The sequence below is a fragment of the Callorhinchus milii genome, unplaced genomic scaffold (assembly GCF_018977255.1).
Source record: "Callorhinchus milii isolate IMCB2004 unplaced genomic scaffold, IMCB_Cmil_1.0 Scaffold3, whole genome shotgun sequence".
Taxonomy (NCBI): domain Eukaryota; kingdom Metazoa; phylum Chordata; class Chondrichthyes; order Chimaeriformes; family Callorhinchidae; genus Callorhinchus; species Callorhinchus milii.
The window spans coordinates 47,411,207-47,435,517 of record NW_024704744.1 but is presented as its reverse complement, the minus strand read 5'-3'; the positions used below and the strand labels follow the sequence as shown (position 1 = coordinate 47,435,517).

General features: G+C 39.0%; 1 protein-coding gene across 1 annotated transcript; it reads left to right on the top strand.

Annotated features, from left to right (window-relative positions):
* The first annotated feature begins 2,656 nt into the window (after positions 1-2,656).
* Positions 2,657-23,237, top strand: mchr2a (melanin concentrating hormone receptor 2a). The gene is made up of 5 exons (XM_007893036.1): positions 2,657-2,844; positions 10,117-10,326; positions 19,182-19,376; positions 20,676-20,795; positions 22,913-23,237. The coding sequence occupies exons 1-5, from the start codon at positions 2,657-2,659 to the stop codon at positions 23,235-23,237; spliced, it is 1,038 nt and encodes a 345-aa protein (XP_007891227.1).
* Positions 23,238-24,311: the final 1,074 nt, after the last annotated feature.

Sequence of the window (24,311 nt, the reverse complement as noted above, 5' to 3'; positions counted from 1 at the left end):
TAGATAATGTAGATTGTAGATTGATTCAAAATATTATTGAAAAGAGAAGGGAACTAATGAAATTTGTCATTCTGTCTGTTGGAAATTGCTACGTGCAAATTGGCTGCAACTAGAACAAGTTTGCTTACAAATACAGTCACTACACTTCACATAATATCCTGTGAAGCACTTTGAGATGTCTCAATGACATGATCAAATGCAAGGATTATTATAAGGGAAGGAAAAAGAATGAGTCTTTACCATTGTCTTATTTATTTCCAGTCAATTATCTGACTGCCTAGGTTTGAACACATAGATTGTGTTCTTAAAATGGAGGCATAATGAAGATTAGGATTGCACTAATTGGGGAAAAATATAAAATGGATGGGTAATTCCACTATAAATAATTTAGACAGACATTCAGTATGGGAACTTTGCTTAGCATTTGCTCTTGAAGAATTTTTATTGAGTCCTGATTTAGATCAGAGTGTATGGTTACTTTTGTTCATATGATTAGTTCGAGTTTTATAAAGCTGGTGTAAAACTCCTCAAAAAAACCTTCCCTAGATCCCTCAAACTCCAGCCACTACCACCCCATTTCTAACCTGCCCTTCCTTGCAAAAGTCCTACAACGTGTTGTTGCCAATCACCTTCGCGCACACCTTGCCTCCCACCCCTTCTATGAACCCCTCCAGTCCGGTTTCCGCCCTGCCCACAGTACAGAGACTGTGCTTGTGAAAGTCACAAACGACATCCTCTCTATCTATGACCAGGGCTCCCTCTGTCTCCTTGTCCTCCTGGACCTCTCCACCGCGTTCAACACACGCCATCTTCCTCCACCGCCTTTCCTCCATCATCCACCTCATGGGACCGCACTCGCCTGGATTGAGTCCTATCTCTCAAACCGCCAGCAGTACATCTGCACAAACGGCTTCTCCTCCCGCTCTCACCCAGTTACCTACGGGGTACCCCAAGGATCCATCCTTGGCCCCCTCCTCTTTCTGATCTACATGCTCCCTCTTGGGGATGTCATCCGCAGACATGGGGTACATTTCCACATGTATGTGGACGACACCCAACTCTATTTTTCCATCTCTCTTTGCGACCCCCAGTTCCCTGATGTTCTGTCAGCCTGCCTGTCAGACCTCAGGGGCTGGATGAGCGCAAATTTCCTTCAGCTGAATGTTGACAAGATGGAAGCCATATTCTTTGGCTCTCATCAACGTCTAAAATCTCACGGTTCTCACCTCCTCCACTGACCCGACCTCCCCCTAAAACTCTCCGAACCTGTACGCAACCTAGGCATCAGGTTCAACCCCCAATTATCCTTCCTCCCCCACATCCGGTCCCTCACCAGCACCGCTTTCTTCCATCTCCAACACATCGCCTGTTTCTGCCAATACCTCACTCCAAAAGCTGCTGAAACCCTGGTCCATGCCTTTGTCACCTCTCGGCTGGACTATTCAATGCCCTCCTCGCCGGCCTCCCCTCCACTACCATCCATAAAATCCAGATTATTCAAAACTCTGCCGCCCGCATTTTCACCCGCACCAAACTCCGCTCCCCGATCACCCCAGTCCTTGCCAGACTGCACTGGCTGCCTGTCCCAGGAAGGATCGACTTCAAGATCCTCACCCTTGTCTTCAAATCCCTCCACTCCTCTGCACCCCCCTACCTCTCTGACCTCTCTCCTCAAAGCAGTGCCTGTTGCCTTCATTCCTTGTTGTCCCCTGTGTCCTCCGCTCCACCCTCGGCGGCCGTGCCTTCAGCCACTATGGCCCAAGGCTCTGGAACTCCCTTCCTCACTCCCTTCACCTCGCCTCTTCTCTTCCTACTTTCAGATCTCTTCTGAAGACCTTTCTTTTCGACCGCGCCTTTGGTCACCTTCCTCCCCTTCCCCCTGGCTCGGCCCCGGGATCCGTTACTGTGAATCGCTCTGAGACGTCGTTCTGCATGGAGGGCACTATATAAATCCAAGTTGTTGTTGTAAAGTGTACATGTGACCTCTTAAATGACACTTGACTAGATCAAAGCCAATACTAATGAAAGGCACAAATGTCACAATATTATTATTACTGTTCTTGTTACTATAAAATAAGTGTCTATCAATTATATACTGTATATTAAAACAATCTCTGTGGATCATTCTCATTTATTTTTGTTTAAGTAAAAAAAATCTAATGGTGTATTTTCTTCATTTTTTTAAAAAAGTGCCTAGACAGTAAAAAAGACAAACTGACCTAACGTGTTTGTGTATAAATTCCAACTGGGTATAGAATTACTCTTTTAACATACATTTCAGAATGTGCAGAATTTGATAAATTGTTGAATTTGGGTTTAACTTTGAAGTCTGTTTTCCATTGTTCTTAAAAGAATATATAGAAAAGACTACTTCAAAAATAGACTGAATTTAAAAAAGTTCTGGGATGCTCTGAAATGCTTAATGAGTGAATCCTACCACAGATGATATTTCTACCCTCCTGTTTGCTAGAGGTACTGAACCTGACTTAAGACCTATTTTGGTCACGTTTACCCTCCTCAGGTCCAATCCTCCCAGTTCGGGTGCCCAGTTAGCTGTGTACAGTGCTTTGGGACATCCTCCCAATTATGAAAGGTGCTATACAAATTTAAATTGTTTTTTCTCATTTCAGCAAAAGGAATTTAAAAGGCATCAACAATGAATGAAACTTTGTCACCTTGGTGGACCGGGAACACTGCATCTGATGGGTCAAACAAATCTTGGACCACAGTGCATCAATACCAGATGGTCAATGTTATGGAAACCATCATTCTCCCTTCTCTTGTTGGCATTATCTGTGCGACAGGATTGGTTGGAAACACCCTCATTCTGTTTACTATCATAAGGTACAAAAAACCCTAAAAAGTGATTGTTGTTAGTTCTTAACAGTGTTTTTTTGTCACAAAAACCTACACAGTGTCAATCATATCTGTCAATCAAAGATAAAATTGAATTGCAATGATACAATTTTCTTGCATTTATTTCACCGAACCTCTGGCTCTCTTGCCAGTACAAACGAAGGTCAAGATCTATGTGCAGGCATCGCCAAGGTAAAACAAATCAGATAGCTTTAAATGTATTTGGCAAGGCTATGCTGAGACACTAATTAATCAAAACAACAACAAAATTCCATTTGTATAGCGCCTTTCATATTGGGAGAACGTTCGAAGGTGCTGGACAATCTGTTTTGGACCCAAGCTGGGGGTCGGAATCATGGAGGGCAGGGGCTGAATGAGGGTAAACAAAGGCTTGGTCAAAGAGGAGGGTCTTGAGACAAAAATGAATACAGATGATAGGGCAGAAGAAATAATTATGGTGGTAATACATATGTATATGTCATGGGGGGGGAAAAACTTTTTTAATCCGAGCTCGAAGTGCACAAGTAAATAGACAAATCACAGATCTGTTTTAATATAATTTATTAAGTCAACATTAATATGGTCATTTCTATATTTGAACGTATTCCAATCATTTATTGCATGTGCCTTTTGGATATGATGAACCAGCTTCACAAGTTTCCAGAAGCAGGATTTTTTTTTCATGCAAATATCTGATCTAATTAATTGGAACAACAGCCACAAAATTGAGATAAGAACTGCCTGCCAAAAGTTAATTATGCTTCCAAGTTTTTGTAAAGCTGAGACTGTTCGAGGAAAGTCTATCTAATCTCATTGTATACACAATTTTTCAAATATAATGCATAATTTTTCTCTTAAGTTTTTTTTTCCCCTTCCATTTCCTTCATTGGAACCTCCGCTTTTTTCCACCTCTGCCACAACAATATCTCGTCCCAAAAGCTGCTGAAACCCTTGTCCATGCCTTTGTCACCTCTCAGCTGGACTACTCTAATGCCCTCTTCATTGGTCTCCCCTCCTCCACTATCCACAAAATCCAGCTCATTCAAAACTCCATCGCTCACATTCTCATCCGCACCAAACTTCGTACCCTGATTACTCCCATCCTTGCCAAACTCTACTAGCTCCCTGTCGACTTCAAGAGCTTCACACTAGTGTTTAAATCCCCCCATTCCTTGGCATCCCCCTATCTCTCCAACCTCCTCTCTCCCTACAGTAGTACCCGCTGCTCCGATCTACTGGGTCCGGCCTCCTCTGTGTCTCCCAAATCCTCCGCTTCATCATCGGTGGCCGTACCTTCAGCCACTATGCCCCAAAACTTTGGAACTTCCTCCCTCAATCCCTTTGCCTTGCCCCCTCCTTCCCCATCTTCATGTCACGCCTGAAGACCTTTTTTGACTGCGCCTATGGGCACCTTCCCCCTCCCTCTGGCTCAGCCTTGGGCTCCACCATTGTTAAGCGCTCTGAGACCCCGCCGGGAATAGAGGGCGCTATATAAGTGCAAGTTGTTGTTGTGGCAATGAACAGTCAGTGCTAAGGGTGCCTGACCTGCTTCCAAGCTACTGCTTGTACTAATCTTGGCTGAACAATGGAAAGTTGTGGGGAAAAGCCCTGGAAAAGGCATCCTAGTTAAATTTCCCATCCCACAGGAAGCCGACTGAGATTTGTTTCACTTTTTTGGAAACATTTAGAGCAATACCAGATTTTTAAAATATTTTCACTCTGTTGCTTTGCTCCATTATGCAAGCAGAGTACGAATGAGCTGTTCTTGATCAAATACAAGTAAAAACAATGAATGGATTATTACAAATATGGAGCATTGTCTGACTTGTTTGGTGCATAAATTCATAAATGAATGCATTCTATAATGGTAAGTATTTGTCTAAGGCTGATGTCAATGAATTGCATATTCCAGTATCTCCTGTGAAACTCTTTGAGGCGGCTCAACAATGCGTTAAGGCACTACATTAAATTCAAGGATTATAATTATTATTCACAGGATATAGTGTAAAGTGCAGTAGCTGTATGTTTTGTGGATGAATGTGGCAGCCAAATTGCACACAATCTACACCTCGATGTGATAGAAATATTGTTCAGTTAGAAATTGTTAGTTCACAAAATATAATCAGCAAAACTACCCTCAATTCAAATAATAATACAAGGTTTGTTATTATTACCCACAATTCTAGAAGAAACAGAATAATTGGGAAAGCTGCCCACAGCAGCACTTAAGCCAAAGTTCTTGTTTTCAAATTGTTCCGTGATAGGGAGCCACATATAAATTTTATGTTGGTTCTATATTACCCTTATTCCTGGACCATAGTTTGAAAAGTTACCTTTGCTCAGGGAACCTCCAAGCAAACCAACAGAACTAAACAACAACATGGTATCTGAGGGATGTCTGCTTACAGTTTACAGTAAATCCTTTGAAGTGCTTTGAAACGTCTTCCTGAGGTGAAATGTACTATAGAAAAGGCAAGGATTATAATTATTATGTACAGTGCCAGAGTGTCCATGTAACCCAGATCATTACTTTAGGATGCATCAAGACAGTAGTACAAAAGGATAGAATTAGAATTGTAAGTGGCAACTTCAGGACAGATAACAGGAAGTTTTTCTTTACTGAGCGTAAAACAGCTCATTTTAAAAACAGCTTAATGCAGTGAGGGGATGACAGGGTGGGTGTTTTGGAGGGATGAGATCAGATAGGCTGAAGGGCCTTCTGCATACAAACCAATCTTGTGAAATACACTTTGGCCAATTTCAAACCATTCTGCAATTTATCCAAAAGTCCTTGTTTAGTAAGTGAGAAAACAGTCACCCACTATTGACTCCAACCCAAGAATGTTGGATAATAATACTAATCCGTGCATTTGATATAGCGCCTTATCACATCTTTGTGACATCTCAAAGCACTTCACAGAATATATTATAAAGTGTATTGATCTTGTTGTTGTTGTATTTTGTGGTCAAAACATGGCAGCCAATTGCACACAACAGCGTTCCACAAACAGTCATGGATTGAGTGAACAGATTATCATTTTTTAAAAAATATTTTTGAGAGATTACTACCCTTCAAATGCCTGAGAGTTGCTTAGCACCGATGTCACTTCTTTATTTAGCAACCAAGAGATTGGGAAGCAGCCCTTTTGGAAATGAAATTGTGCATTTTAATTCTTTCACGTGGGGATAGATATTCACCTTGCTTACGGGGGTGGCATACAGCACTGTAAGGTAATGTAATACAGGTCTAACCACTGTAAGGTATTACTGTAATACACAGCTGATGAGACCCCTTTCAATCTAAACAATGCTGTGTTGTAGATGTGCTGATGTCAGTAAAATCCCACTAATAATGTGCAAAATGTTGCAGCATTGATCATGTAATGGCAATTGCTTTGTTCATAGTACACATTATTAGGCAGTATTAATGGCTGGTATCATTTTAATAGCATGTTATTTCTTGCCAAGAGTAAAGTTTCTTACATGGCTATGCATTTTCATATCCACAGCTTTTGCAGTTTCATAACTGCTTCTCTATCTATTATGATTAGTTTCCGCTATAAACGTTCTCATTAAGAGGTAAGTGAAAAGGTTATCCTTTTCAATTCATCTGCAATTATTTGTGATGTGCTGCCACTGAGCTATGTATAACCACATTACAATAAAGATTGCTGATTGAAATTATTACTTGATTTTTTTTAGTTTCAACGAATATATGCCATTAAATGTTTAAAATATATTATCAATCAACCTCATGCTGGGATCATCATTTACATCCTAAATTCCATGCAATATTTCAGACAGGTTTACAGGAATAACACTTGATGCAGTGATCTTTAAAGGCCTTGCAGCATATAATTAAAAAATGGAAAACCTAGTGCCCTTTGGTACTGTCTCACTGGTCTAAGTAACTTATATTAACCAACTAATTTCTAATAAAATGCTATTTAACTTTTTGTGAACTATTAATCAGTTACCACTTCATTGATATAGGCTGGACACAATTTCATACCATCTAGACAAACTGCTCAAAGCATCAGGAGAACATCACAACAGGAAAAACACCATTCTCTTTTTGAATTATTTTTAATATTCTCCTGAAGAAGCATTGGGGGACCTTGGTTTAACATCTCATCCAAAGGACGACACTTTCAACAATGCAGCAGCACTCCCCCAGGACTTTGTTGGAGTGTCAAACTAGTCTGTGAGTTCAAGTTCCCAACACGGATCTTGAATCCACCACCTTTCGACTCAGAGCTGAGAGTACTACCAAGTGAGCCAGGCTGAATTCTGGATTTAACATTGTAAATTTGAATTTGTTAGAGGCAAAGCAAGATATTCCTAAAACCTATGTAGAATGCATCTATAAGATGCTTTAACCAGTTTGTCTAAATATAATACAATACAAATTTACATTTATATTACACCTTTCACTTTGGAACGATGGTACAAAAGTAAATAATATTTGTATAGATGGTACAGGATTTTTTGCCCATCCATAATAATGCTGTGGTAATCAATGCTCATTAATAGTTGACAATCCAGCCAGTACTGATGGGATGAAGGTACAATCTGTGCACTGGCTGTAAGGATCATTTGTGAAATGACTTTGGGCCACATCAACCCAGTTTCTAGTGTGTGTGGCCCCAGAGGAAAAATATCCATATCTTGGCATAAATTATTATCATTATTAGATTGTAACTAAGCAAGTATTACTCAGATAACCCATAGAGATAACTAAGCATGTACCAAGCTGCTATATAGCAGGGATTATGTGGTTTCTAGTACTTTGAAAAATCTGGTAAATAGAAAAGTCATCCTGGTATTGCTGGTGTTTTTTTTAGATTAAGCCATAGCAGAAGAAGCTTTGATCGAGACTGTTTTGTAATTGATCTGAACATGCTTAATCCTGACACCGGTGGTAGCAGAAGAGAGCAATTCTCAGTTTGATGTTCGTGCACAAGGATGAAAAATGTACCTAAAAGCTGAGAAAAACCCTGGAAGATCAAAATAGATAAATGTTCAATTTCCTAGTAATGATATTTCTAACCTTGATATACAAAACATTCACCTCTACTCAAATAAAATATTCACACACAGAAGCAAATTTTGAAGCAGTAATGAAATTGAGGCACAGATGCATTGATAAGCTGCTCACGTTTTGATTACAGGTACCTTTGATGTACTGCCAGATTTTTCTGCCTTGTAGCACATCCAATAAAGTATATCCTCTAGGTATTTTAACAATACTAATTGCTGCATTTGATATAGTGCCTTTTGTGTCAGGATGAAATCTCAAAGTGCATCATAAAATTTACTGCAAAGGGTAATAACTATTTTTTGTAGGCACACACTGCATCCAATTTATGTACAGCAATGTCCCACAAACAGCCACAAAGTGAATAACCATTTTTATCCAGGGGATTGTCAGTACACCAAGAGAAACTTAGCATCATGGATTGTTAAGATCCATATGAACACGTACATAGAACCTTGGTCCAATGTTTCACCCCAGAAAATGCATCTCCAACACTGGAGTGTCAGCCTAGACTATGAGCTCAAAGTCCTGACATAGGACTTGAACCCATAGCCTTCTGATTCAAAGGCCAGGGTGCTACCAACCGAGCCAGGCTGACAGCTCTCAGTTGTCCTGAAACTAAAAGTACAGGGATATGTTCTTATGGTACAAAAGGTAGTATTTAATAATAATCCTTGCATTTGATGTAGCACCTTTCACGTTTTCTAGACGACTCAAAGTGCTTCACAGAATATACTGTAAAGTGAATTGACTGTATTTGTGGGCAAAATGTGGCAGCCAATTGCGCACAGTAGTGTCCCATAAACAGTCGTGGATTGAAAATAACCAATTTATTATTGTTTTTTGGAGGGATTATTAGTAGGCGTGTGGAGTAAGGAAACTTGCTATTTATTTGGGATAATATTTGGGATAATATTGAAAAAAATTACACTAAAACCCCAGCTAGCAGGACCACTCTGGTTTTGCAAGTCAGAATTCCCACCCAAGTATAATTTCAATCCCAATCGTGACATTTACCGTCTTTTTCCAGTGTCGGCACCAGCATTGTAATTATTTGAATCCAACTACCTGAATCTGTTCATGAGATTCAAACTGAATCAAAGTCAGTCTCCCTGCCTATCCATTGAAGGTCTGCAAGCATGATGAAGTGAGGGAGATAATAGAGTTGGGCTGGAGGGAATCTACACGTGAGTGAGCAAATTCCATCTTGGTATAAATTCTGAATATCTGAAGTAAACCAGGGATTTACTGTATCCCTATTTCAACTGGATTTGTTTTCTTTTCTAAAGAAACATCATTTGACCATATTAGAACTGACGAGACAAATGGTTCACTGGTTAGATATTCCTGTTTCCATGTTTAAACAAATTGTTTGTATGATCTGTACCTTCTTTAAATTTTGCTCCTATGAGCTCTACCTATACACCTATTAGCTTTCTTAAATTAGGATTAATATTAATAAATATTCCTTGCATTTAAAAATAAATAGTCCTTGCATTTGACACAGTACCTTTCACTTCTGGAGAACATCTCAAAGTTCTTCACAAGTTTTCAGATTCAGCTATTTATAATCTTGATGAAATAGTTCACTCTTTTTTAAAAACAAACTCTTGCCAGAGAAGGGCGTCTTTATAATTTGCTACACAATGGCACAGATGTTCACAGTTCTCCAAATGAATTTCAGAATCTGTTTCAAAATAAATCAAGAGGATTAAAAATAACCACAACCAAACACAAAAGAGCAAACTGACATGATCTGTGTTTGCTATATAGCAGGGATTCTCAAACTTTGTCACAGTGAGCCTCCCTAAGCTAAGAAAAAAATAGTTGCACCTCTCCACAGTGTGATGTATTTATTAACATGGGTAATAATTATCACATTGTTAATAACTGCATTGAAGACAGTTGATGACTAAATTGCCAAATATATTGTAAAGTGGATTGATTATATTTTGTGGGCAAAATCCAAAATATGACTAGATAAATGTAATTTTGCAGGTTGGGTTAACCATGTGCATAGGTGTGTGTACAAAATGAGTTGAAGGTGGGTTGAATAACAAAATAATAGCCAGGGGAAAGGATTACAGGGGAGAAAAAAATGTCAAGAAAAAAGAGACATTAAGGAGAAGTTAAAAAATGATTCAATGTTATCAAGAAGAAGCTGTCGGCTTGCCAATACACCAGACATTGAGATTTAATGGAATTTGTTGCATATATTTCAGGTCAGCAAGAAAAACCATCCCAGATATTTATATCTGTAACCTGGCAGTGGCTGATTTGGCTCACATCATTGGAATGCCATTTCTGATTCATCAGTGGGCCCAAGGAGGAAAGTGGGTGTTCGGCAATGCTCTGTGTACAATCATCACATCACTAGATAGCTGTAATCAGTTTGCCTGCTGCGCAATTATGACAGCTATGAGCTTGGACAGGTAAGGAAAAGCCTCATTAAGAATATTTATCACAATGGTATACAATATTAATAATAATTTGTATTTATAGTGCACTCGGGATGATGTCTCAATGTGGTCACATAATTAACAGGGAGCCCGAGCTCGGGGACAGCTGGAGCTTGGGGTAGGAGAAGGTGGATGAAAGCACAGTTGAAGAGATAGGTCTGAAGGTGGGTATTAAAGATAGAGAGGGAGGAGACAAGGTGGAGCGACCTGAGGATGGAGTTCCAGGGAGCACGGACAATATGGTTGAAAGCTCATTCACCGATGGTGGTGCAGATTGGACATGGGACATGAAGCAGACTGATGTTTGCTGAATAATATTATTAACAATTAATAATAATAATAATAATCCTTGCATTTGATATAGCGCTTTTCACGTCAGGAGGACATCCCAAAGCGCTTCACAGAACACACTGTAAAGTGAATTGACTGTATATTTGTGGGCGAACGCGGCAGCCAATTGCGCACAGCAGTGTCCCACAAACAGTCGTAGATTGAAAATGACCAATTTATTATTGTTTTATTTTGGATTACAATGATTACAATGTTAATAATTATACTTACAAGTTATAATTATAAAATAGCTGTTGTGCAATTGCAAGTAGGTCTCTTAAAAAGCTGTTATCATTTTACTGATTTGTTTGCAAGAAAATATGGACCACTTTCAACCACTCCAGAAACAAATCCTGGGATATGAGAGAATTAACAGATCAGATTGAATCTCCATTATGCCTCTTGAAGACCAATATTAATTGAAGTATCTCAAAGATTTAAAAAGTTGCACATTGTGCACATTTCAGTAGCCTTACAGGATGGTTAAGAGTTCTTTAAAAGGTACTTTTGAAATTATTTCATATGTATGGTAATGTTAAATTTAAAACATTTCTTGAAAATCTACTTTACTGTGGTTATTAACTTGCCCTTTGGTGGCAGTCTGCTCTTTATTTTCTTTTTCTGCAAGGAAAGAATTCAAATCTCCTCATTAAAAGATACTGTCCTCACTTTGCCACTGGAATGTTTTCACTTCAGTGACAGTTCAATCTCACAATTTTAGTTTACAGCAAGAATAATACACAATGATTTTCAGTGAGGGCACTAGAATATGCATAATCTTTCAAAGTGCTTGAAATATTTCAACACAAATTGTGGAGTAGAGTTTTTCACTTAAGAGTTTTGGAAATATATTACATAGATTCAAATAGAACGTTACAGCACAGATACAGGCAATTCGGTTTAACTACTTGGTGCCAGTGCTCATACTCCACAGGAGCCTCCACCGTTCCTAGTCGCCTTGCCCCTTTCCCTCTATTAACAATAACAAATTAAATATCATAACTAGTCAAATCCAATAAGTCCTCATTATATGAATGTAATGACCACTCCTGTGGTCTGATCTTAGGTCTTGCTCTTAACAAGTCTTAGAATCATAAGGATGCAAATTGTAACGTATTAATTAACACATTGATAAACACAATCTCCACTAGCTACAGTTTTGGATTATCAGTTTGGGGATGCCATCTTTATTACATTTTTGGCAATCTAGTCATCGACTGCTTTTCAATGCATTTATCAACAACCAACGTTAGTAAGCACATCACAGGTCACATTTTTCATCTCAAAAGGCATAGGTCATTCAAGCCTAAACTGGTGCGAGTTCACCAGTTGGCGTTAACTACTCTAACCTCAATTCTCTGCTAAAGCCTTCTTAGATTTCTCCTTTTCAAATATTTGTCTAATTCCCTATTGAATACTGACAGTGAAAGCCAATAGGTACATCCAGGATTTGTATATGGGTAAATGTTTAGATATATAACCTAACATTTCTCTACAGTACTCCGACTTTGCAAATTGGCAGTCAAATAATATCTGTACTTTATTAGGAGCATTCTCCACTCAGTATATAATGTCAAATTAAAAACAAGATTGTAGTAACCTTACTCATTAGGTTAAGTTGAGGAATGGTCAGATCAGTGTATTAACTCATGGAGTTAATACGTGGAGCAATTGGCTGCCGCGTTCGCCCGCAAATATACAGTCAATTCACTTTACAGTGTGTTCTGTGAAGCGCTTTGGGACGTCCTCCCGACGAGAAAAGCGCTATATCAAACGCAAGGATTATTATTATTATTATAACTCATATAATAATTTGACGCATCATTCAATTAGAATACAGTGAACTAGGGGACAACTTAATGACATTGAATGATAGAGATATGACGTTCAGTAGCATGAAGTGAGGAACAAAGTTTGGGTCCCACCTTTGCTCAGGTCCTGACCAGAGACTCAATTTTCTCCCTGATGAGAAGAACGAGAGGGAGATTCACAACATTTGTCAGCAAGGTACTGGGATTTTGGGAGCATTTGTGCAGCAGACTTGCCTTGTGAAAAACATCAATGCCTAAGCTAAGCAAATCAAAGAGGAGGGACAATGAGAAAAGTAAGAAACTAAAAAATCCAAAATCCATATCTCATTTTTTTAATTATTTGATCACTTTAAAATTGCCCCTCCCAATTTCAGTGACCTCAGATCTCATATGATTATTAATGGTCTGCCAGTCTATCGACAGTGACATATTGTTCCTGGATTATTGATTTTGTTTTTAATTGATTGCAGTATTTTTGTAAAGGAAATCTTAATCAGTATTGATCTGAAAGGAGTACTTTAATGAATATTATTAACATGGGAGCAGACTGTCTGTTTTTTAGTCCAAATGTATTTTCACTTTTCACACTTATTTGTCAATTGGTCTTGCAGAAAGTATACTGACAGGAGAATATATAATTTCATACTACAGATGAAAATCCCTGGAGCTTGAAATCAGCATTATATTTAGAGGATATAATTGTATGTTTATGTTAAATTTGTAGGATTAATGCTTATAGTCACTTTCTCCTTAGAAATTGTTCATCGGGAAATAAAACAGGAGCCCATTTAATTCAGTCATTACAGACACAATACACTTAGTGTACCTGAAAACATGAGTGTTTCTTTTTAGTGCCGATGCAGTACAATTAAGGAGCATTACAGAACATTTCTAATCTCCATTATTTTCAGAATAAATTTTAACACCTCAGTAATAATCTCTGGATTGTGCAAATTGGAGTAGGGAGAAACAGATTAGGAAAATTAACACGTGGCTAAAGGATGGGTGTGGGAAAGAAGGGTTCCTTTTCATCAGATACTGGCACCAGTACTGGGACAGGAAGGAGATGTGCTGATGGGATGGGCTCCACCTGAACCAAAATGGGATTAGTGTCTGAGCGGAAAGGATAAATAGGGCTGTGGCAAAGGCTTCAAACTAGTAAAATGGGAAGAGAGATCAGAAGGAAATGACATAAACCCAAATATAAAGAAAACAGGAGATGAGAGTATAAGTTAGACAAAACTAAGGAATAAGGAGAATATACATGGTCAGGGAATTAATAGAATTATAGAACAGAAGTGTGAAAAGACTGTCAAAAATAAAGTGAGAGGATCAACTAATAAAAACAGATTAATCTGTCTGTACAGCAATGTACACAGCATCTGAAATAAAACAGGAAAACTGGAGGCAATAATTCATAGTGAGGAACCAGATATAGTAGGGATTATTGAAACATGCTACAGAAAGAACAGGACTGGCAAATAAACATTGCAGTATAACATATTTAGCAAGGATAGAGATGGGAAAAAGGGCGGTGGAGTAGCTGTACGTATTAAGGATAACATCATGGCAGTAGAAAAAAGTGACATAGCCATTAGTAAGATAGGAACAGAATCTGTGTGGATAGAGATAAGAAGGGATGAATCACACAAATAGAGGCCCTCTACATACCACCCAATAGTGGAGGGGAGGTAGAGGAAGAAATATGCAAGAAAATTAAGGAAATTAATAAAATACATGGAGTAATAATCATGGGGGATTTCAACTACCCCCAAATAAGTTGGCTAGAAGAGGAAGATAAAGTGGATTAGGGAATGGAGTTCCTTCAGTGTGTACATGACTCCTTTCTTATCCAGTATGTAAGAGACCCAACAAGGGAGGAATCACTGCTGGATTTAGTAATGGGAAATGAACCAGAGCAGATAAGCGAAGTAAGAATAGGGGAACATCGAGACAATAACGATCATAAGGTTTAAGATAAAGATTGAGTAGGACATACATATGACAAAGACCAGGGTAATAGAATGGAAAAATTAGATTTTGAGGGGATGAGAATGGAACTAGGGAAAATAAACTGGAAAACAATATTGGCAAACAAAGAGATAGAGCAAATTAGGAAGGCAAAGAGGAACTATGAAATTAAATTATCAAGGAATATAAAAATGAAATAGTAAAATATTCTACAGACATAAATAAAAACAGAAAAATCAAAACAGAAATAGGGCTACTAAGGGATGGAGAAGATAAGTTCACAGGCAGTGACAACAAAATGGCAGAAATAGTGAATAATTACTTTGCCTCAGTATTTACCAGGGAGATGGATCAGGTGGACCTGACAGTAGAAGAACAAAAATTATATAAATATATTTAAGATAAAAAGAGGAGGGGAATAATTGATAAACTAACCAAGCTCAGGGAGGATAAAACCCCTGGTACGGATGGATTGCATCCGCGTATATTAGAATCTAGAGAAGAGATAGCAGAGGCACTATTACATATATATAATAATTCATTAGAAAAGGGAGCAGTGCCAAAGGTTTGGAGGATAGCTAATGTTATACTATATTTATAAGGGGAGAATAGCAAGCTGGCTACAAGACAGAAAATTGAGAATAGGTGTAGCTACTCAGACTGGCAGAGGGTGAGGAGTGGTGTTCCACAGGGATCAGTATGGTGACTCACTGTTGTTCGCAATTTACATTAACGATTTGGACTCAGAGATCGAAAGTACAATTTTAAAATTTGCGGACGACCAAACTGGGGGTGTAGTTAATACTGAGGAGGATTGCAACAAATTACAAGTTATTAGTAAACTTGCTGAATGGGCATTTAATTGGTAAATTCATTTCAATATAAATAAGTGTGAGGTGGTACATTTTGGTAGGAGGAATAAGGAGGTCACATACTGCCTGGAAAATACAAATCTAAATGGGGCACAACAACAACTTGCGCTTATATAGCGCCCTCCATTCAGGGTAGTGTCTTATAGTGCTTAAAAATGGGGGAGCCTGACTCCGAGCCGGGGGGAGGTGGCCGTATGCACTGTCGAATAGGAAAGCCTTCAGGCAGGACTTGAAAGAGAAGAGAGCGGGGGCAAGGCGGAGGGAATGATGGAGAGTGTTCCAGAGTTTTGGGGCATAGTGGTTGAAAGCACAACCTCCGATTGTGGGGTGGAGGGTGTGAGGAATGAGCATGAGGCCGGTGCCAGTCGAGCGGAGGTGCAAGTGGTGGATTGGGGGGTGAGGAGGTCAGAGATGTAGGGAGGTGCCAGATAGTGAATGAATTTGAACACGAGAGCGAGGATCTTGAAGTCGATCCGTTCAGTGATAAGGAGCCAGTGGAACCTGGCCAGAACTGGTGAGATGTGGGTATGGAGTTTGGTCCGGGTCAGTATGCAGGCGGCAGAGTTTTGAATGAACTGGATCTTGTGAATGGTGGAATCATTTGTGACTTTGACAAGTGCTGTCTCTGTGCTGTGGGCAGGGCAAAAACCAGACTGCAGGGGCTCGAGGAGGGAGTGGTGTGACCAAAGTTGACCTGCAACAATGCATTCCAGGACTTTGGCAAGAAAGGGTAGATTGGTGATCGGATGGTAGTATAAGAGATTAGAGGGATCGAGGGTGGGTTTTTTGAGGAGGGATGTGATGACAGCGGTTTTCAGAGGGAGTGGAACAGAGCCTTAGGAGAGAGAGATTGGCTGACCGTGTCATTCAGCAGGGGGGGNAGAGAAGGAGGAGTCGAGTGACCAGCAGCTGGGTGGGGAGGGGGTCAAGGAACCAGCTGGTGAACTTCATCTGGGTGATTGTGGTTGAGAGGGAAGAGAGAGAAATGGGGGCAATGGAGTGCAAGGAGGAGGGAGTGAAAGGAGTGGTGCCAGAGGGAAAAGACGGTGTGGATGGCCTGGGTGGGGTGGAAGGGGACATGGGTGGGGAGGACGAAGCAACCAAGTGGATGTTTTTAATTTTTGAAGAAAAGTAGTCTAGGACCTCTTCGCACTTGGCGTTTGATGTGAGGATAGAGGGAGCTTCAGGGGGTGCACGGAGGAGATGATGGAAAGTGGAAAACAGCATCTTTGGATTGTTGTTTGCCTCCAGAATGACTTTGGAGTAAAAGTCAGTTGTGGCCTGTGAAAGGGAAAGGCGGTAAGTGCAGATGAGCTCGAGCCACAGATGGCAGTAAGTCGTGAGGCAGGCTTTCTGCAATCTCTGGAAGCTCAAGAATCCGGGTTTGTGTTTGGAATGAGCAGAGATGACTGTTGTACCAAGGAGAGCGGGTGGATTTGGAAGCAACCCTGGACTTCAGGGGAGCCAGGGAATTGAAGGTTGTGGAGAGACGGTCATTTAGAAGCTTGATGGCTTCATCAGGATCGCTGCAGGTGGAGGGCCAGAGGGAGAGCAGGTCCAAGGAAGAGAGGGCATTTGTGAGGGACTCAGGGAGAAGCTTTTTCCAGGGGCGGAAAAATGGTGGAGGGTTTGGAAGAGGGGAGGGGGATGCAGGAGGAGAGGAAGATGAGGAAGTGGTCCGAGATGGACTTGTCCGTGATTGACAGATTGGAAATGTCAAGGCCGTGCATGATGACGAGGTCAAGGGAGTGGCCATGGTTGTGTGTCAGCAAATCGATGTTGAGGGGGAGGTTTGGAGAGGAGAGGAGGGCAGCCGAGGAGGTGTTGCGAGGGGAGTTAAGGTAGAGGTCGATATCACCCATTATGAGCAGGTGTTCAATGCAGAGGGACAGGGATGAGAGGAGAGAGGAAATATCGGTGAGGAAGGAGCCAGAAGGTTTGGGTGTAAACTAGGAGGATTTTGAGGTAGAGAGAGGAGGGATGGTGGAGGGTGAGGTGCTCAAAGGAGGAGAAACAGCCAGAGGAATTGGGGGATAGACCTAGGGAACCTTGGGAGATGAGAGCCGCCATGTTGGTTGGGGCAGGGGGTGTGGTGAAAGGTGTAGCCAAGAGGGAAGGCTTCAACGAGAGGGACGGGAGACAGCATAGTGGGTGGAAAGAGGGGTGGCGGTCATCACTTAAGTGCCAAAGACCAGGAGGGAAGGGAGGACAAGATAGCAGAAGGATATTAGAATATACACTATACTTATCTTAGCCTGGCGGATTTGAAAAAGGCGCCCGGAAGTAATGTCCGGCAGCAAGATTTGGCCAGGGTAGAGGAGTAAAGGGATCTAGGAGTACACATACACAAATTGCTAAAAGTAGCAATGCAGGTTAATAAGGCCATAAAAAAGCAAACCAGGGTTGGGGTTCATTTCTAGAGGAATAGAAATGAAAAGCAGGGAAGTTATGCTAAACATATATGGAACTCTGGTTAGACCACACTTGAAGTACTGTGTACAGTTCAGGTCCCCATACTATAGAAAGATATAGAGGCACTAGAGAGGGTGCAAATGAGATTTATGAGAATGATACTGGAACTGCGAGGTTATACCTATCAGGAAACGGTGAACAAGTTTGGCCTCTTTTGAAAAGAGACTAGTGAGGGATCTTTAAAATTATGAAAGACTTTGTTAGGATAGACATAGCGAAAATGTTTCCACTTGTGAGGGAGACCAAAACCAGGGGCCATAAGTATAAAATAGTAACCAATAAATCGAGTAGGGAAGTCAGAAGAAACTTCTTTACCCAGAGAGTGGTGGGAATGTGGAACATGCTACCACAAGGAGTAGTTGAGGCGAATAGCATAGATGCATTTAAGGGGAAGCTAGATAAGTACATGAGGGAGAAAGAAATAGGATGTTATGCTGATAGGTTAGTTGAGGAAGGGCAGGAGGAGGCTCATGTGGAGCATAGACCAGTTGAACTGAATGGGCTGCTTCTGTGTTGCATATTCTATGTAATTCTATGTAATTTGAGGTAAAAACTCAATTTGCATTGTTCACTGTATTACAGTTTGATAGAATTATGTGATCTTATTCATTTTCTATCAAATTGACAATTGATGACAGCCATTCGTGTTGTACTCAAATGATGTAAGTGCCTGCACTTGACTTTGTCTTTGTTTCCCTTTAAACCCTGATTTATTGCTCTGAGCACTGACTGACCCAACGTGCTTCACCACCTGACTGACTCAGTATCACTCTTTTAATAATTTCACTTTCCTACATGTTCATCTTCCTTTGCTTAATTTTATTCACTATTTATCCAAACACATTCTCTCCAGCAGATCCAGACTTCCCAAATTTTATCCGAGACCCAGCTTCTCAGTACAATGAACACTAATTATGTTCCCTCAAAACCTGAATGCTGCTTGTGAAATATCTTTTACATCATACACCTCTGTTTCATGTAATGTCCAAACATAGCTCAACCACCTTTGGGGAAAAAATTAAAACATAAATTTCATTAAATCAAATACTTTTTTTTCTTTGCAAATTGTACACAGGAAATAAAACAGTAGCCCATTTAATTCAATCGTTACAGACACACTACACTTAAGATACCTGGAAACATGAATGTTTCTTTAGAGTGCCAATGTAGTATTCTGTTATTAAGTATAATTAAGGAGCAATCCAGATCATTTATCTATAATAACATCACAAGATAAGATCACAAAATAGATCTGGATGAAGAAGGCCCTTCATTGCATCTGATCTCATCCCTCCAGAAACCCAACTTGAAAAATAATTGCTTTGTAAAATGGCACCAGTCTATGAAACTCATCTCTAAATTTGGGTTATAGGTACCTGGCCCTGGTTCATCCATTCCGTCTGACAAGTTTCAGAACCAGATCAAAGACTATTAAAATCAATCTATGTCTTTGGGCTACCTCATTCATATTGGTCATGCCTGTCTGGATGTATGCAAAAGTGATTACATTTAAGGATGGCTTGGAAAGCTGCGCTTTTGAGCTGACTTCATCACAGGACATTCTTTGGTAAGTGTACTTCTAAATAGCCATCATAATTGTTTATACAGAAAGCTCTTGGTGCACATTTTCCTTTCTAACTACAGCAATCTCATACCTAAAGTACATTTATAAATTTTGTGGAATTAATCATTATTTATTTTTTTTCTAATAAAAATAAAATAGTGCAATTTGTTCAGTAAATTGTCATGCAATATTTTAATAAGACAATATCAAATAATGTGATGCATAGATATGTGAGGATCTGAAACAATGATCCAAACATTCCTGTTTAAGAAAATTAGAAAAATCTTGATTTGTAAGTGTACGTTCTATTCTCTCAACTAACATATTTTAACTTGTTTAAGAAGCTTACATTAAAGAAAACCCACTTCCCCAATTTGAAACATTTTAACAATAAAAAGCAACATTTACAGCATGTTATTGATTTACTTTGGAATAATATGAAATAAACACTTCTTTATCAGCTGTTACATGTTAGTATTAGGATGGAATAATAGACACAAATCTAGCTTTGATATTATTGATTGAATATTCCAAGGGTAAACAGCTGGACCCCATTGTCAAAGCCCACTATTAAAAATACCTCCTCAGTATTGTCCAATTGTCCTTGGACAATTTTATATGTGAATGTCTTTGCTTGGCTATTTCAACACCAGAACAAAAATAAAAATTATGTTTATTAGTAAATTATTTTTATTTTATAATTCTATAATTCTATAATTCTATTCTATAATGAAATAATTAAAGGTGAGGGAAATAAATCTTGTCATGTGACACAATGTATGCTGGAGGAAAAAATGTTCAGGCATCTTTGACCACTACTTTCTCCAATATCATGTGAAAACTGCATTGCCACAAAACAACAAACAAACAAACAAAATTACATTTGTATAGCGCCTTTCATGTCAGGAGGATGTCCCAAGGTGCTGAAGACATCATTGTATCATGGATACAAGGGGAGAGGTATTTCTGAATTGCTGTTGTGGTCCTAGCGCCTGCTTCAATATATTTTTTATCAATACTGACCCCAAAAGGGATTGAAAGACAAACATAATTAAGTAAGTTTGCCAATTCAACCCAATTCCTCTATACCACCCTCAATCCGCACTGTCAATGTAGGGACCAGTAGGTCTAACCCAGTGGTCAATGCTATTACTAAATAAAATGATTGGAAAATAAGACAGTAAAGTTACCATTGGAGTTTCCAGACTAAATAATTCAAAGCCTGAACAATAATTGGTCAAAATGAAAAAAAATACATATGATCTATTGATAACTTATCTCTATGTTTTATCTTTTTCACAGGTATACGCTCTATCACACCTTAACTTCTTTCTTCTTTCCTTTACCACTAATACTGATCTGCTACACATTAATTCTATGCCACACTTGGAAGATCTATCAAGAAAACAAGAGAGCTGGAAGGTACATTTGTTTTCAGTATAATATATTTCTGCTCATTTTCTACAAGGCAAAATGTCTTTCCCACAATTTTGTGGCTAAATGGTTAATTTCAGACTGATGTCATTTTGAAAAGTGTACGTATTTGTGATTGTAACATTAAATTGATCAGTGGTCCTTCATTTGAATATATTGTGATATATACGTGTGTAAAAAACAAAACAATGATGGTTTGAGAGATCACAAGTGTTTTGTTTGCTTTTTCTCAAAATATGGTGACACTAGCAATGCCAACATTTCTTCCCCACTCTTAGTTCCCCTGAGAAGGTGATGGTGGTGTTGTAGTCCTTGCGGGCTAGGGCTTCTATAATGTTTGATAGGGAGTTCGGGGGTTTTGATTTTGACCCAGTGATAATGAAGGAGTGTAGGAGGCAATATATGTCTAGGCCAGAGTGGTGTGGGACTTGGAGAGGAATTTGGAGGTCAAACTTGGAACTTAGAGCTCTCAGCTGCTTTAGGATATGCTCCTGATGTGAAATGTACTATAAAAGTGCAAATTGTATTGTACTGTTGCTCTTGTTCTGTGTAGTGGAGGTCTCAGAGCTGGAAGTTACTGTCTGCCAGAGCATGGTAGTGCAACTCTTCCATGATCTCTTTCATGTCTTAATGGGACAATCTTTCAATTCTCAAAGACACGGTTCTTTTCAATTCCTGTTCTAAGAAAAAGCTACCACCTCTTAGCTGTTCTATGTGTCCAATTTACATTTTTCATCATCCATCAACATTTTCAGTCTCACTGAATCCTCTGACCTCAAGTGGAATTCATATCCCTCCAAGAAGCTCGGTTTCCTTTCTCATACCAAATATTTTTTTCTTTTCCCCTTTAGCAATTCTATCTTTCTATACAGTTCATTTAGTAATTGAATTATACCCCATATCTATGCAATTAAAGATCACTTCAATTTTGGCAAAGAAACAGCCACACAATTTCTTTCATATAATTTCTAATGAAATTGAGTGATAATGATCCTTACATTTGATATAGCCTCTTTCATGTTAGGAGGGGAAGTCTCAAGGTAATTTACAGCATTTACTGTAAAGTGGAGTGACTGCAACTTATAATACAATGCAGAACATTTCACATCATCAAGATGTCTCAAAGCACATAACAGTACTGGCTGAGCACCCGAGCTGAGGTGGAAACCAAGGTAGTATTAGAATTCAAATTCTAATGTATTCTTAAAAAAACAGAAATGCAGCACTTGTTATGATGATATGCTCCCATTATACTGAAACATAATTGTTTTGCAAATTAAAAATTATAGATACAATATGAATCTTAAGATTTGTCACTTGTTATAATAATAATTCTTACATTTGATATAACACTTTATCACATCTTCGAGATATCTCAAAATGCTTCACAGAATATACTGTAAAGTGAATTGACTGTATATTTTGTGGGCGAAACGCAGCAGCCAATTGCACACAGCAGTGTCCCACAAACAATCATGGATTGAAGTGACCAATTTTTTTTAAAGGAATAATTACCCCTGGAAAAGTGATTCATCAATTGACTAACAACCGGGTTCCTACTTACTGCTAGGTAAACAGTGGCATGTGGAGTAAGGAAACTTGCCCTGCTGGGAATTGAATCCAGGTGTCTCGCTTGCGAGGCGAGTGCTCTAACCATTGAGCTACAGGACTCCACAGTCCTGTAGCTCAGTGTACTTGCAAACCATAATAATATTATCCATAATAATAATAATAATAGTCCTTACATATGGTATAGCGCCTTTCACATCAGGAGGATTTCCCAAAGTACTTCAAAACATACTGCAAAGTGTTGTGACTGTGTTTTTGGGGGGAGCACAGCAGCCAATATGCATCCAGCAATGTGCTACAAACAGCCATGAAGTGAGTGACCAATTTTAATTGTGGGATTGTTGGCTAGGATACAAGGAGAATAGTACTGTGGGATCTTTAAAAGTCCACCTGAACAGGCAGTTCAGTTTAACGTTTAACGTCTCATCCAAAGAGCAAAGGATGTCGTTATGTTGGCACTGGAATAGCCTTGCTGTAAATAATATGAATGCTGATAAATGAGTTGCAAATAAACATTTTTTCTTATTGCTGTTCAGATATGACATGACTATCCCCAGGGAGCGGGTGAAGCGACTAACCAAAATGGTTCTGGTGCTTGTGGGTGTATTTATGGTTAGTTCAGCACCATATCATGTGATGCAACTGGTAAATCTTCAAACAATGCAGCCGACTCCTGGTTACTACATCAGCTATTACATCTCTATTTGCATCAGCTACGCCAACAGCAGCATTAACCCCTTCCTCTACATATTGCTCAGCGGCAACTTCCAAAAGAGGCTGACTGGCTGCACAAATTTTCGGATGCAAATGACTGAACGTGAAAATAATAACGTAGAAAGTACATTGCCTTCAAATTATTAGATGTAATCATATATGAATTCTCAAAAAAAAGTGCTTGTGAATTATTACTGTGTTAACTTGTCCAGTAATGCAGATTTCAATATTCAAATCACTATTTCAGATGTAAGTGGGTCTATACTTGTATTCTGTGACACTGTCAACTCTTAAGTCTTTTTACCTTTTGAATACAGTGAGAACATTCATTATGTTCCAATATTTGTACTCATTGTCAAAGAAATTGATAATACAATGTGTATGAGCATATTTTATTGTGATCTCAATACTCACAGTGTGAATCCAATTCAGACAGAGGAGATTAATGTTTCCCTCTGACAGCCAGTAAGTGTCACAATTTAAATGGAAGAGGCTCAGTTTAATTCCCAGCTGACACAAGCCTGGATCAAAAACTCTTAATTGCATTTGAAGAGAAGATATCATAAACATGGATATCTGTTGTCAGGCCAATAATAAACACTAAAATGCACAGGAAAATGCACCACAGATTCATCAATTGGCAAATGTCTAAACTCCTCTCAGTGTCATCCAAGTTTTTGTTGAGCACATAATATACAAAGCAAACCATCAGAATGTAAATAATAAGTAACCTCATCAGATTCCAAACACAATCAATTCAGAGGACTAATGCAGTACGGTATCACACAAATAATCTGCACATTATTAAAAGCATGTTCTTATATTCAACTCCACAAGTTCCTCATTTCCTCACTTATTCAGAAATAAGTGCAACTGTATATTTGTGTGTGTGTGTATGTGAGTATAATCCTGTACTAATGTATTAGTGCTAGTTGACAAAAACGCTCTTTTACATATGGCAGATTTTTCTGTATATTTCATTAATAGTGAATGTTTTGCTTGTTTTTATATATCACTTAATTAGTCGTACAATGTAAGGAGTGCAGAGAGATATATAAGAATTGTGTGAACTTTATTAACATTGCTTCATTTATCTTGTATGTTGAATTGTGTTCTAAAATGCTACAGAAGTACTGTACATGTAAATGAGTGTTTTAAATGACAAATTCTGATAATACTTTGTTGACAAAAGTAAAATAACTGCACAATGCCTTTGATTTT